At 42.9% G+C, this 12,473-nt stretch overlaps 2 protein-coding genes across 2 annotated transcripts in view; one reads left to right on the top strand and one right to left on the bottom strand.

Annotated features, from left to right (window-relative positions):
* Positions 1-615: 615 nt before the first annotated feature.
* Positions 616-8,227, bottom strand: OAZ1 (ornithine decarboxylase antizyme 1). Its single transcript, XM_073636854.1, is given in 6 exon segments — positions 616-1,058; positions 2,661-2,746; positions 5,122-5,294; positions 6,136-6,222; positions 6,224-6,281; positions 7,976-8,227. Coding segments are annotated over 6 exon segments (654 nt in total). The 5' UTR covers positions 8,095-8,227; the 3' UTR covers positions 616-927.
* Positions 8,228-8,298: 71 nt separating this feature from the next.
* Positions 8,299-12,473, top strand: part of JSRP1 (junctional sarcoplasmic reticulum protein 1) — a 151,185-nt gene continuing 147,010 nt past the window's right edge. Inside the window, exon 1 of the mRNA XM_073686399.1 lies at positions 8,299-8,517. The gene's annotated coding sequence lies outside the window, so the exon portion shown is untranslated. The remainder of the gene's footprint in view (positions 8,518-12,473) is intronic.

Raw genomic sequence — 12,473 nt, 5'->3', positions numbered from 1 at the left:
TCCAAGTACAATGGCTGAGTAACATGAGGTTTTTTTTTTTTTTTTTATAAATTGACAGTACATTGGGGGCATAATACTGTGTAGGAGGGCTGTCAATTAAAAAACAAACAAAAAACAAAACAAAACACATCGATGCAAAACAGGTTTTTCCAGGCATTATCTAATCTTACCGCAGGGTAGAAATTGCTTTAGAATAACTAGTTACCATCAAAACCTCCATCACACTGACAAGATGGAAGGTACATGTCAATCATGTATGCATAACCTAACTGCCAACTCAGTGGATTCAGCAGCCATGTGACAAAATAGCTCTTACAAGGTATTCGCTAGGAAGATTCATACTTCTAAGGAGCTATAGTGTGAGGTGGTGGTGAAGAGAGTACATTACAGTGAATCAGACTCTGACATGGGACTTCTATAGATAGGTGCAGGAATATGGAGGCGCAGATTTTAAATTTAACAAAATTACTGTTAGAATCTGCAGAAGAGTTGTGTTGCATATGTATTGTTTGAGATAACATCTACCCTACATTGCTGGGGCTACACTTACTACCATGCAGGTATGTGGATAACATGTGCATTTAAAGGTTTCTTCTTAAAAACCGAAAAAAAAAACCAAATATAAATGTTTTATTTTAGAATTAAATGCAAGAACTTTTATAATCACAAAAAACACACATTAAACTTCCACTGACATAGCAGTAATCTGGAGTGCGCATTTATTCAACATCAAACATGCACAAAAATAATTCAATAAAGATTATCTGGACCGAAGAACTTCCAACACCCCCCTCCCCTCATCTGCTTCCCCCCCAGGTCCAGTAACTACACCAGTAAAAACAAGATGCTGACAATAACTCACAACTCCTCTTAACAGACTAAAGAAAAACAAAATAGCTCTAAAAAGTTGCAGGACATTGCAGGTTTCTAATCTTCGTCAGAAGAATCTCTTTCAAATGTGTAAGCCATGAAGCAAGCGTCTGGTCTCTTAGGGACAAGGGGATGTCCAGGTCTCACAATCTCAAAGCCCAAAAAGCTGAAGGTCCGAAGGAGCGCAGCTGAAATTGAAAGAAAATCCGTACTTAAGTCTAACTCTAATGGCATAGACACTACTTTAGACAGGTTTCCACAAATGTACAGTAGAGTGGCCAGTAATATGCTATGCACGTTCCATCTCACAGTATGTTATGTTACCATGCTGTGGTTGCAGAAATTCAGATTAAGACTGGGGTGACAAGCGATGATTCTCATGCGAGAGCATAGGCTGGATTATGCCAACGACACTTGGCCAAACTGCCAGAGTTGAGCAGATTCTCTCGCATGCGAGAATCAAGAGCACAGGTGTGGCGGTATCTATGTCCACAGATGTCAGACTGCACTCCGATGTGTCACATGCACCCATAGTCTTGTATGAGTGAGTGGGATCTGAATTCCAGAGCCAATCACAGAATGCGGCAATTTTTTTTCTCATGCCAACCAAAAAAAACAAGCAAAAAGTAGATCTGCACTGCCCCATAGTATACTATTGGTCCAAGTGCTATCCGATAAACATTGCATAGCACTTATCAGAGTTATACTGTCGAATGAGCTAGCCCTAGTGAGCAGGCTGGGATGCAGATATTTCTGCAACCCAGTCTTCAGGGTGGGGGTTCACCCCGACTGTCAAATATGCTACAGTGCCATCCATAATGGCCATCAAATAAGAAACTACCATGAACCTGTCCTTTACCCATTGTAGGTCTTTTTTGCAGGATAAGCTGACATTTTCATTTTATTTATATACAAAGCAATTTCTTGGAAAACATTTTATACCTTTTTAGAAATAATTTAACTTTTCATATTTTAATGCCAATTGGGAACCTAAACAAGGATGAGCCATCTTGCCCCACCTAGTAAGATACCTATTGCAGTCTGTTCTGCCTATTAAACTTTGCTTCCTACTAAAGGCTCCTTATAGCAGGACCTATTAATTGTAGAGAGATAGACCTTGGGGCCCATGTCCGTACCCCCCACTCAAGCATGACATTTGCCAGTGTAAAGCAGTATGTCATGGAGTGGAAATAGGTGAAAATGACCATAAATACTCAACTAGAAGCTCTGCTATGCCATACAATCTGCAACAAGGGTATTACTTATATTAGGCCACTTCCATATAATAGTATTTTCCATCAGTGTCTGTAAATCTAGTGTGCAAGAGATAAAAATAATGGAAACACTTGCACTTCAGCTTACAAATACAAAATGCTCTGCCGTGAAAAGGGGTCTAAGGCAGATAAGTCAAGTCACTGGGATTTTCCCTCCATTTGTGTAATGTAATATTGTATCATAAATACGGCTGGATTAGGATGGGTTGTATAGAAGATTTACAGTGTAAGTTTCTGTGAATATAAAAAACTCCAACACTTGGATTCAGATTGACAATTTCATTGGACTATTTGAAATTAGGATGGATTTTCTGCATACATGTAGACACATTACTTTTACATTGAGGCCCTATCCTTAGGATACAGAAAGGTTTATGAGACCATGCATATTGGAATTCCCATTAGTAATTTTAGCATAAGGCTGGCGAACACGTTTTAATTCCACAATACATAACAGTAGGGCACTATGCACTGAAAAGGAAGAGACGACAAACTTATGGTATTCAAAAAATTCACCTCTATCATCTCGGTTCTTGTGGAAACAGATGAAGACATGATCGACTTGGAGTTGCTCTTCTGCAAATTCCAACAGAACAGCAAAGCTAGAAGAAAGGAAAGCCAGAGTTACCATTGACAGAAGTAGGAACCAATTCATAGCCTACAATAAGCAGTTATGCACCTTACTATCCAAATTAATAGAGAAATGTATACATACATGATTCTCAGAAAGCCACTTAATGTAGGATTATAAGAACAGCCACTTTCCATATTCACCAAGAGCGAGTGTCTTCCCGCCTACTAGCTATAGCTACATCACCAATCTGAATAACGTTGCATATGAAGATATGATATATATTCTTCTGTGCGTTGTCTATATGCAAAACAAATAGCGTACAGACAACACAAGATCTAATACAAGATCAATGGAGTAGCTCACGTGACTTCCCTTTCTATTTTTGTGTATGTACCAATGGTCCAAGTGGCATCATACACACCTTTACTTGTCATCCTTGAATCCAGCACTGGCTTTGCCACTATCTGTCTATAGCACGGAAGGTGGCAGCTCTTGGCATCTATATTGGCATAACTGCTGAGCTCCGTTATAGTCATCAGCAGCATTTCTGTAATGCAATGTCTGCACTGCTGAAAAAGATCAGGGCAACAGCGGACACCGCCAGAACCCAGGGAGGGCAAGTAAATCGTGATGAGGTTCCCCCACCACCCACTGGACTGTGCCTAGGGACAAGCGTTTATTGAAAACAGAAAGCCCTTTAATGCTTTGGCTATGTTATCTGTAATCTGTCAGCCGTGGCTTATCTAAACCTGGCTTATACAATATCAGCAGTTTACAGTGAATCCAAGTTGATGCAATTAGACATTCATGGGCAACATTCACATAATCCGGCTGCAGGGTTTTACTGTGCCCCATGACGGAGAACGGTGTGACAAGGTAGCAATTTACTACAAACCTTTGTAGTAAGTACATGTGAAGCACCAACAGGCCAATGCTCTTTACCTCCAACATCAGAAGCAATCTGAAGCACACCGCCAGCCTGCAGCCAGATGTGACCCCCACACTACATGCCACTGCAAAGTAACTAGAAGGTTTTAACATGGGATATTTGCCAGCTCACCTCGACCGGCATGCATGGGGAAGTCTTGGTAAACTGGGCCATAATCAAAAAAAAAAAAAAGTTTCCAGCCTTTATTTGGCTACGTATTAAAAATCCATGACAGACCACTAGCATGAACGCGTTTCAAATACTACAAATGTGTTCTTAGTAGTGATGAGCGAGTATGTTCTGTTAACCCTTTCGCCGAGTATGCTCGGGCCGAGCTCCGAGTATTTACAGCTGCTCGGTGATCAGGTTCAATCGCTCCCGTGTGCATGATTAGCGACTGTTTCACAGCTTTATTACATGGGAGGAATGTGCAAGAAATAGACATTCTTCACATGTACTAAAGCTGTCAAACAGTTGCAAATCATACACACGGGAGTGATTCAAACATATCACCGAACAGCTGTAACTACTCTGCTTGCCTGAGCATACTCGCTGAAAGGGTTAACAGAACATACTCGCTCATCACTAGTTCTTAGTCGCATGTAGCAGGGCACCCTTTACTTTTGGATAACTATAGCATTCTGTTACCATGTATTACCTACAACTGAATAGTCAGATTAATAAACACCCATACATTTCAGGGAGAGTTTTAAGCCATTCATGTAACCAGGTTCTATTTTGTGTTTTGGAAAAAGGGAAGTCAGACAAAATGCATTGTCATTTCCCCCACCCCCTCAATATACACGTTTTTTTGACCACGATTACACAGTTACATTTAAACGACAGGGCCAGTTTTTAATCTTTGAGGGTTTCGAGAGTTCCTTCGCATCCAAGGTTGAGAAAACAGGAGTTTAACTAGAACATATGGCTCATTGGGAATTGCTTGACCACTGGTTTAATAGGGATGCAGAAGTTTAGCCTAAAGTACTAGGACAGGATAGCTAGTGTTGGTAACACTTTTGGACTTGCAACTCCAGGCAATCTGATCTCGGTATAAGGCAACAGTCACATGTGGTATTCTACCTCCTATTTAAAAGCCAAAACCAGGAGTGGGTGATAGAAACATGTCACCACTTCTGTATTTATTATGCTATTTCTCTGACTGTTCCACTCCTGGTTTTGACTTTACAAATATGGTGGTAAAAAAAACTGACCAAATACTGAACATGTCCTAAAGGAAAGTCAGACGGCTGTAAAATTTGGACAGAGAACACAACACAGTGCTCAGACTGACAGTCAACTCTCCAGACCAGAACGTGGCAGCTGTAGACATACATGCTGTCAGGCTCGGGTCGGGATAGCCGTCGGCCAGTCTGAGCACTGCGTAGCAATCCCTGTCCGACTCTTCCCTAAAAGGCATTTAAATGTGTGGAACACAACAAACATTAATGACAAATATTATGTCAAAGACTTACCTATCTTTGCTCCCATCAGGGAGTGTGCCGGTCGGGATTTCTACATACAGGTTATTATTGTTTAACACGGCTCTCCAGTCCACTTGCTTTCCATCTGTTAGCTTAGATTGGACATTAAGAATTCTAGTCCTGTTATTGGACGCAAGATCTTCTGTAATGATCAGCCTATTATCCTAAAGAAAGCAACGTACAAGTCAGATAGGAGAATAAGAGGACATGGTGAGGTTTACTGCCTTGTCACACATTCAAGCGCCACTCTGGTGGGAGAGAAATTAGTGATACTACTCTGGCGGTTTTATTTTTATGTGCCCTGTGTGTAGTTAGAGTACTTAGAGTCGAAGTCTTCTGCCGCTCTCGGCATCTTCTGCCAATTGTGAATAAACCCGCTGAATCACTAATCACTATCGTGTTTGCTGGGTGGACAAGAAGTCACTACTCAATGGAAGGCTATGACAGCCAGAACGAGGCTCTCAGATGTACATTGAGAGCGTACAAAACAGAAAAAACCCATGCACCTTTAGCATTAAATGAATGTATAGGTACACAAAGGGCTCCGTAACCTATTCACCGATATTTCCCAGGCAAAGATTTTAATTGCGAGCTATGCCCCCCCACCTTTCATGCAGAGGTAGGACATTAGTGATTGGGACCATCCATATTTAGGTACACCTTAACGTGGTTGGATGGCTTTCGGCCCTTTGGTAAAAAAAAACAGAAACTAAGTAACTTAAGTCTAAAGTTTTCAGCAATAGTGGAGTTCATGTATTAACGGCAGTGTGCTGACGCACAGTGTATTTTTACATTGGGCGCTTGTGACAGCCCACTCCAACTTCCGGTCAGGAGATGTGGTCACAAGATGGCGGAACGGGATCGCAGCAGAGCAGAACACCGCCTGCAATGTGGCTGGCAAGTATTTTACTATAAACATTAGAGATATCAATCTGGCGGTAGAATAGAAGATGCCGGAGTGGTGCTTTAATAATCTAGAAATATATAAAAATATGTAATACTTACAGAATAAAATAAGTTAGCTGAAAGATTGTGATCCCTTTGACTATTCCCTCGCCCACCTGGGATCTTCAGGGGTGGGTGAGGGACATCAGGAACACCACCGAGGCCCGGGACCCAGGTTACTACAGCAATTGAAAGAAACCCTGGAACTAAATCACAAAAAAAAATAAAATAAAAATGATAGATATATCAGAATTTTATAACCGTTACTATTGCTAAAAGAATGGATGTTTGTAATATTTTACAAGGTAAGACAGTAACCTTAAATAAAATGCTTGCTAAAACATGCAACTTTGCAATTTACCCCTTATTAAAAATCATCTCTGTTCCCAAGAATGGGTATTCATTCCATTCTATATGGACAACTACCTGCCGCTTAGACTGCAGAGGTGGCAGGTAACCTATCAGTGATCGTCAGTTTCCAAGCAAGCAATGGTCAGATGCTGCCTCATCTTTCACAGTTGGGCTAAGGGCATGACCATTGTACTGGCCCAAACTGTCAATCGTCAAGAGCGCAGCACCCCCAGGGAAGGCAGGAAGCTAGGAAGTGGTGCACCCCTGAAGAAACTGCACGAGAACAAATCTTGAAAAAAAAGTTGCAATCTCATCCCTGTGTGGGTAAATGATGCTGGCCATAGCAGAACAAAGCAACTTCTCTAAATGCTTATTGTGCCGTTCTTCCTTCTAGGAATTTATGAATAAATTGACAATACTGAATAGGTACTCCCTTCCAGAGGCACTGCCGCTAGTCATTTACATCCATCACGTGTCTTCAGTCACCAGAAGGCGATCACTGCTGATAACTAAGCTGTTTAGAAGAGCTGAAAGCAATCCTATAGTTAAAGCCATCGACGACGAGGATAAATTTAGTAGATGGAATCAACCGTGACAGAATTCTAAAATATCTTGTTACAAAAGAGCCAAGATGATAGAAAAACGCACTAACACACGGCCTATACCTGCTACACCTTATACATATTGGTTCTACAAAAGGCTCGTGATCGACATCATCTGAAGAGCTGGCTCCTCCCTATGCACCATCTCACCCCGCAGCTCACGTCATCTCACCAGATGCCCAGGGGTGGGGGGGGGATTACAGACCCTGCATACAGCAGCCATTCACAGAAAGCCATTCTGTATACCAGGTGTACCTATACAACCACTGCGTCCCTTCCCTACAGATGGAAAACCTGTAAAGTAGTCTATTCCATCCAGAAGCAGAACACCAGTGTGACAGCAGTGCTGCGACTACTAGTCAGCAGGCCGCAGAACAGCAAGTACCAGTCCTGGCCACAAGGAGAAGTACAAAAGTGCACCATCATCACAGGCCTCATCTGTCCTACATCACTGTGGAAAATCACCAGAGCACACTGCGGACGCCTACACACTGATCACAGTGCAGGGGACAGCGCAGCCATACACCCCTTCCCATACAGGCAAGGCCATGAGATCCCCAGCACAGGAGAGGGCCATTGTTTTCTACAGGGCAGAGAAACCGGGGAATACAGCAATCAACACGGCTAACAGCATACTCCCAAACTAATCTATCTACCCCCCTGACATGCCCATACAACCTGGGCAGGGGAAGGCCACTAATAAAACACACACACTTATATATATATATATATATATATATAATACACACATACATACATACACACACCCCAACACCTTTACCAGGTGAGCCCCAAGTCGCACAGCACTAGGGTGGCACACCTGGGTGACGTCACGGAGGTGCCACTTAGAGGAGGGCCACGCACGTCACGCATTCGGCCGGCACTAGGACCACACGTACACCACAGCGAGCGCTGCTAAGGGGACAGGTTACACAGAAACCTCCTACCTTTCACTACTATTACAGGGAATACTCAGGAGAGGCATGATGCTGCTGCTTTTATTTCCTTCTTTTTCTCTGGCAAAGCAATGGCTATTGAGTATCCGCTGGAGAGAGGATTTCACCATCCGGCCTCTCTGGTCACGGAACCAGAAAATCCCCGGCCTTCTGCCTCTTCTGTCGCAGTCTCTCAAAATGGCGAATAGCTGCTTAGAATAACAGCTTTTAGTGCTCGGCTCTAGCCCCGCCCACAGCCTGTCACCAGCGTCATCCAATGCCTGCGCTCGCTCACCCTTGCGCCTCGGGTCGCGCGCTCCTAGACTCCGCACTACATTGGCGGACGAGTGCAGGAGGACCGTCACGTGACCCTTCCCCGCGCCTCCTCTCTGGCCCGCCAACAGCGCGCACACGAGATGTCGGGTTAGTGACGTCACAGACGAGACCGCGCACAGATACAGAAGAACAAGCCCAAGTGTAGTAACTCCGGAAGTGGCAGAAAGCCCATTCTACATGATTGGCAGCAACACCCGTTGTCAGAGCCAGGTCAAAAAGTAAGTGTCGGGGCATTTGGGTATAGAACACCTCTCTTACGAGTGCCGGCATTACTCCTACATGAATGCTATACCTGATGGAACACTCAGTGACGCAATTGTTGCTATGGTAGCTTAGTCACGTGGTAAGATGACGTTTGCGGAAAAGAAAAGTCGTAGTGAAGGTCGTGTCCACAATAGAGCAGGCCTGGAACTGGAATGACGTAATTGTCACGTGGGATAAGCTGGCCACGTGATGCGCCCCCGTTTACTAGTCAGTGCTGATTATGGTGTGCTGTGGAGAGATACACGTGTATACACATTACAGTGCTGATTATGGTGTGCTGTGGAGAGATACACGTGTATATACATTACAGTGCTGATTATGGTGTGCTGTGGAGAGATATACGTGTATATACATTACAGTGCTGATTATGGTGTGCTGTGGAGAGATACACGTGTATACACATTACAGTGCTGATTATGGTGTGCTGTGGAGAGATACACGTGTATACACATTACAGTGCTGATTATGGTGTGCTGTGGAGAGATACACGTGTATATACATTACAGTGCTGATTATGGTGTGCTGTGGAGAGATACACGTGTATATACATTACAGTGCTGATTATGGTGTGCTGTGGAGAGATATACGTGTATATACATTACAGTGCTGATTATGGTGTGCTGTGGAGAGATACACGTGTATATACATTACAGTGCTGATTATGGTGTGCTGTGGAGAGATACACGTGTATACACATTACAGTGCTGATTATGGTGTGCTGTGGAGAGATACACGTGTATATACATTACAGTGCTGATTATCGTGTGCTGTGGAGAGATACACGTGTATATACATTACAGTGCTGATTATCGTGTGCTGTGGAGAGATACACGTGTATATACATTACAGTGCTGATTATGGTGTGCTGTGGAGAGATACACGTGTATATACATTACAGTGCTGATTATCGTGTGCTGTGGAGAGATACACGTGTATATACATTACAGTGCTGATTATCGTGTGCTGTGGAGAGATACACGTGTATATACATTACAGTGCTGATTATGGTGTGCTGTGGAGAGATACACGTGTATATACATTACAGTGCTGATTATCGTGTGCTGTGGAGAGATACACGTGTATATACATTACAGTGCTGATTATCGTGTGCTGTGGAGAGATACACGTGTATATACATTACAGTGCTGATTATCGTGTGCTGTGGAGAGATACACGTGTATATACATTACAGTGCTGATTATCGTGTGCTGTGGAGAGATACACGTGTATATACATTACAGTGCTGATTATGGTGTGCTGTGGAGAGATACACGTGTATATACATTACAGTGCTGATTATGGTGTGCTGTGGAGAGATACACGTGTATATACATTACAGTGCTGATTATCGTGTGCTGTGGAGAGATACACGTGTATATACATTACAGTGCTGATTATCGTGTGCTGTGGAGAGATACACGTGTATATACATTACAGTGCTGATTATCGTGTGCTGTGGAGAGATACACGTGTATATACATTACAGTGCTGATTATGGTGTGCTGTGGAGAGATATACGTGTATATACATTACAGTGCTGATTATGGTGTGCTGTGGAGAGATACACGTGTATATACATTACAGTGCTGATTATGGTGTGCTGTGGAGAGATACACGTGTATATACATTACAGTGCTGATTATCGTGTGCTGTGGAGAGATACACGTGTATACACATTACAGTGCTGATTATCGTGTGCTGTGGAGAGATACACGTGTATACACATTACAGTGCTGATTATGGTGTGCTGTGGAGAGATACACGTGTATACACATTGCAGTGCTGATTATGGTGTGCTGTGGAGAGATATACGTGTATACACATTACAGTGCTGATTATGGTGTGCTGTGGAGAGATACACGTGTATATACATTACAGTGCTGATTATCGTGTGCTGTGGAGAGATACACGTGTATATACATTACAGTGCTGATTATCGTGTGCTGTGGAGAGATACACGTGTATATACATTACAGTGCTGATTATCGTGTGCTGTGGAGAGATACACGTGTATATACATTACAGTGCTGATTATGGTGTGCTGTGGAGAGATACACGTGTATATACATTACAGTGCTGATTATGGTGTGCTGTGGAGAGATACACGTGTATATACATTACAGTGCTGATTATGGTGTGCTGTGGAGAGATATACGTGTATACACATTACAGTGCTGATTATGGTGTGCTGTGGAGAGATACACGTGTATACACATTACAGTGCTGATTATGGTGTGCTGTGGAGAGATACACGTGTATACACATTACAGTGCTGATTATGGTGTGCTGTGGAGAGATACACGTGTATACACATTACAGTGCTGATTATGGTGTGCTGTGGAGAGATATACGTGTATACACATTACAGTGCTGATTATGGTGTGCTGTGGAGAGATACACGTGTATACACATTACAGTGCTGATTATGGTGTGCTGTGGAGAGATACACGTGTATACACATTACAGTGCTGATTATGGTGTGCTGTGGAGAGATACACGTGTATACACATTACAGTGCTGATTATGGTGTGCTGTGGAGAGATACACGTGTATACACATTACAGTGCTGATTATGGTGTGCTGTGGAGAGATACACGTGTATATACATTACAGTGCTGATTATGGTGTGCTGTGGAGAGATACACGTGTATACACATTACAGTGCTGATTATGGTGTGCTGTGGAGAGATACACGTGTATATACATTACAGTGCTGATTATGGTGTGCTGTGGAGAGATACACGTGTATATACATTACAGTGCTGATTATGGTGTGCTGTGGAGAGATACACGTGTATACACATTACAGTGCTGATTATGGTGTGCTGTGGAGAGATACACGTGTATATACATTACAGTGCTGATTATGGTGTGCTGTGGAGAGATACACGTGTATACACATTACAGTGCTGATTATGGTGTGCTGTGGAGAGATACACGTGTATATACATTACAGTGCTGATTATGGTGTGCTGTGGAGAGATACACGTGTATATACATTACAGTGCTGATTATGGTGTGCTGTGGAGAGATATACGTGTATACACATTACAGTGCTGATTATGGTGTGCTGTGGAGAGATACACGTGTATACACATTACAGTGCTGATTATGGTGTGCTGTGGAGAGATACACGTGTATACACATTACAGTGCTGATTATGGTGTGCTGTGGAGAGATACACGTGTATACACATTACAGTGCTGATTATGGTGTGCTGTGGAGAGATATACGTGTATACACATTACAGTGCTGATTATGGTGTGCTGTGGAGAGATACACGTGTATACACATTACAGTGCTGATTATGGTGTGCTGTGGAGAGATACACGTGTATACACATTACAGTGCTGATTATGGTGTGCTGTGGAGAGATACACGTGTATACACATTACAGTGCTGATTATGGTGTGCTGTGGAGAGATACACGTGTATACACATTACAGTGCTGATTATGGTGTGCTGTGGAGAGATACACGTGTATATACATTACAGTGCTGATTATGGTGTGCTGTGGAGAGATACACGTGTATACACATTACAGTGCTGATTATGGTGTGCTGTGGAGAGATACACGTGTATATACATTACAGTGCTGATTATGGTGTGCTGTGGAGAGATACACGTGTATATACATTACAGTGCTGATTATGGTGTGCTGTGGAGAGATACACGTGTTTATACATTACAGTGCTGATTATGGTGTGCTGTGGAGAGATATACTTGTATACACATTAGAGTGCTGATGTAATGATTGCTAAAGCACATTAACACAGGTAGAGTACAATCCAGGGGGACACCTACCTGAATCAGATCCCTGTTCAGACTAGGAAAAATCCCCCCTCTGCCTGAACTTTCAGGTTGGCACACTAAAATAGTGCAATGGCGCCCCCACTCAACGGCAGCTTAC

Source organism: Phyllobates terribilis, unplaced genomic scaffold (assembly GCF_046119375.1).
Source record: "Phyllobates terribilis strain yellow unplaced genomic scaffold, ASM4611937v1 Scaffold_1__5_contigs__length_1240528914, whole genome shotgun sequence".
Classification (NCBI taxonomy): Eukaryota; Metazoa; Chordata; class Amphibia; order Anura; family Dendrobatidae; genus Phyllobates; species Phyllobates terribilis.
Note: the sequence above shows the minus strand (reverse complement) of the source record. Positions and strands in the feature narration are given on the sequence as shown.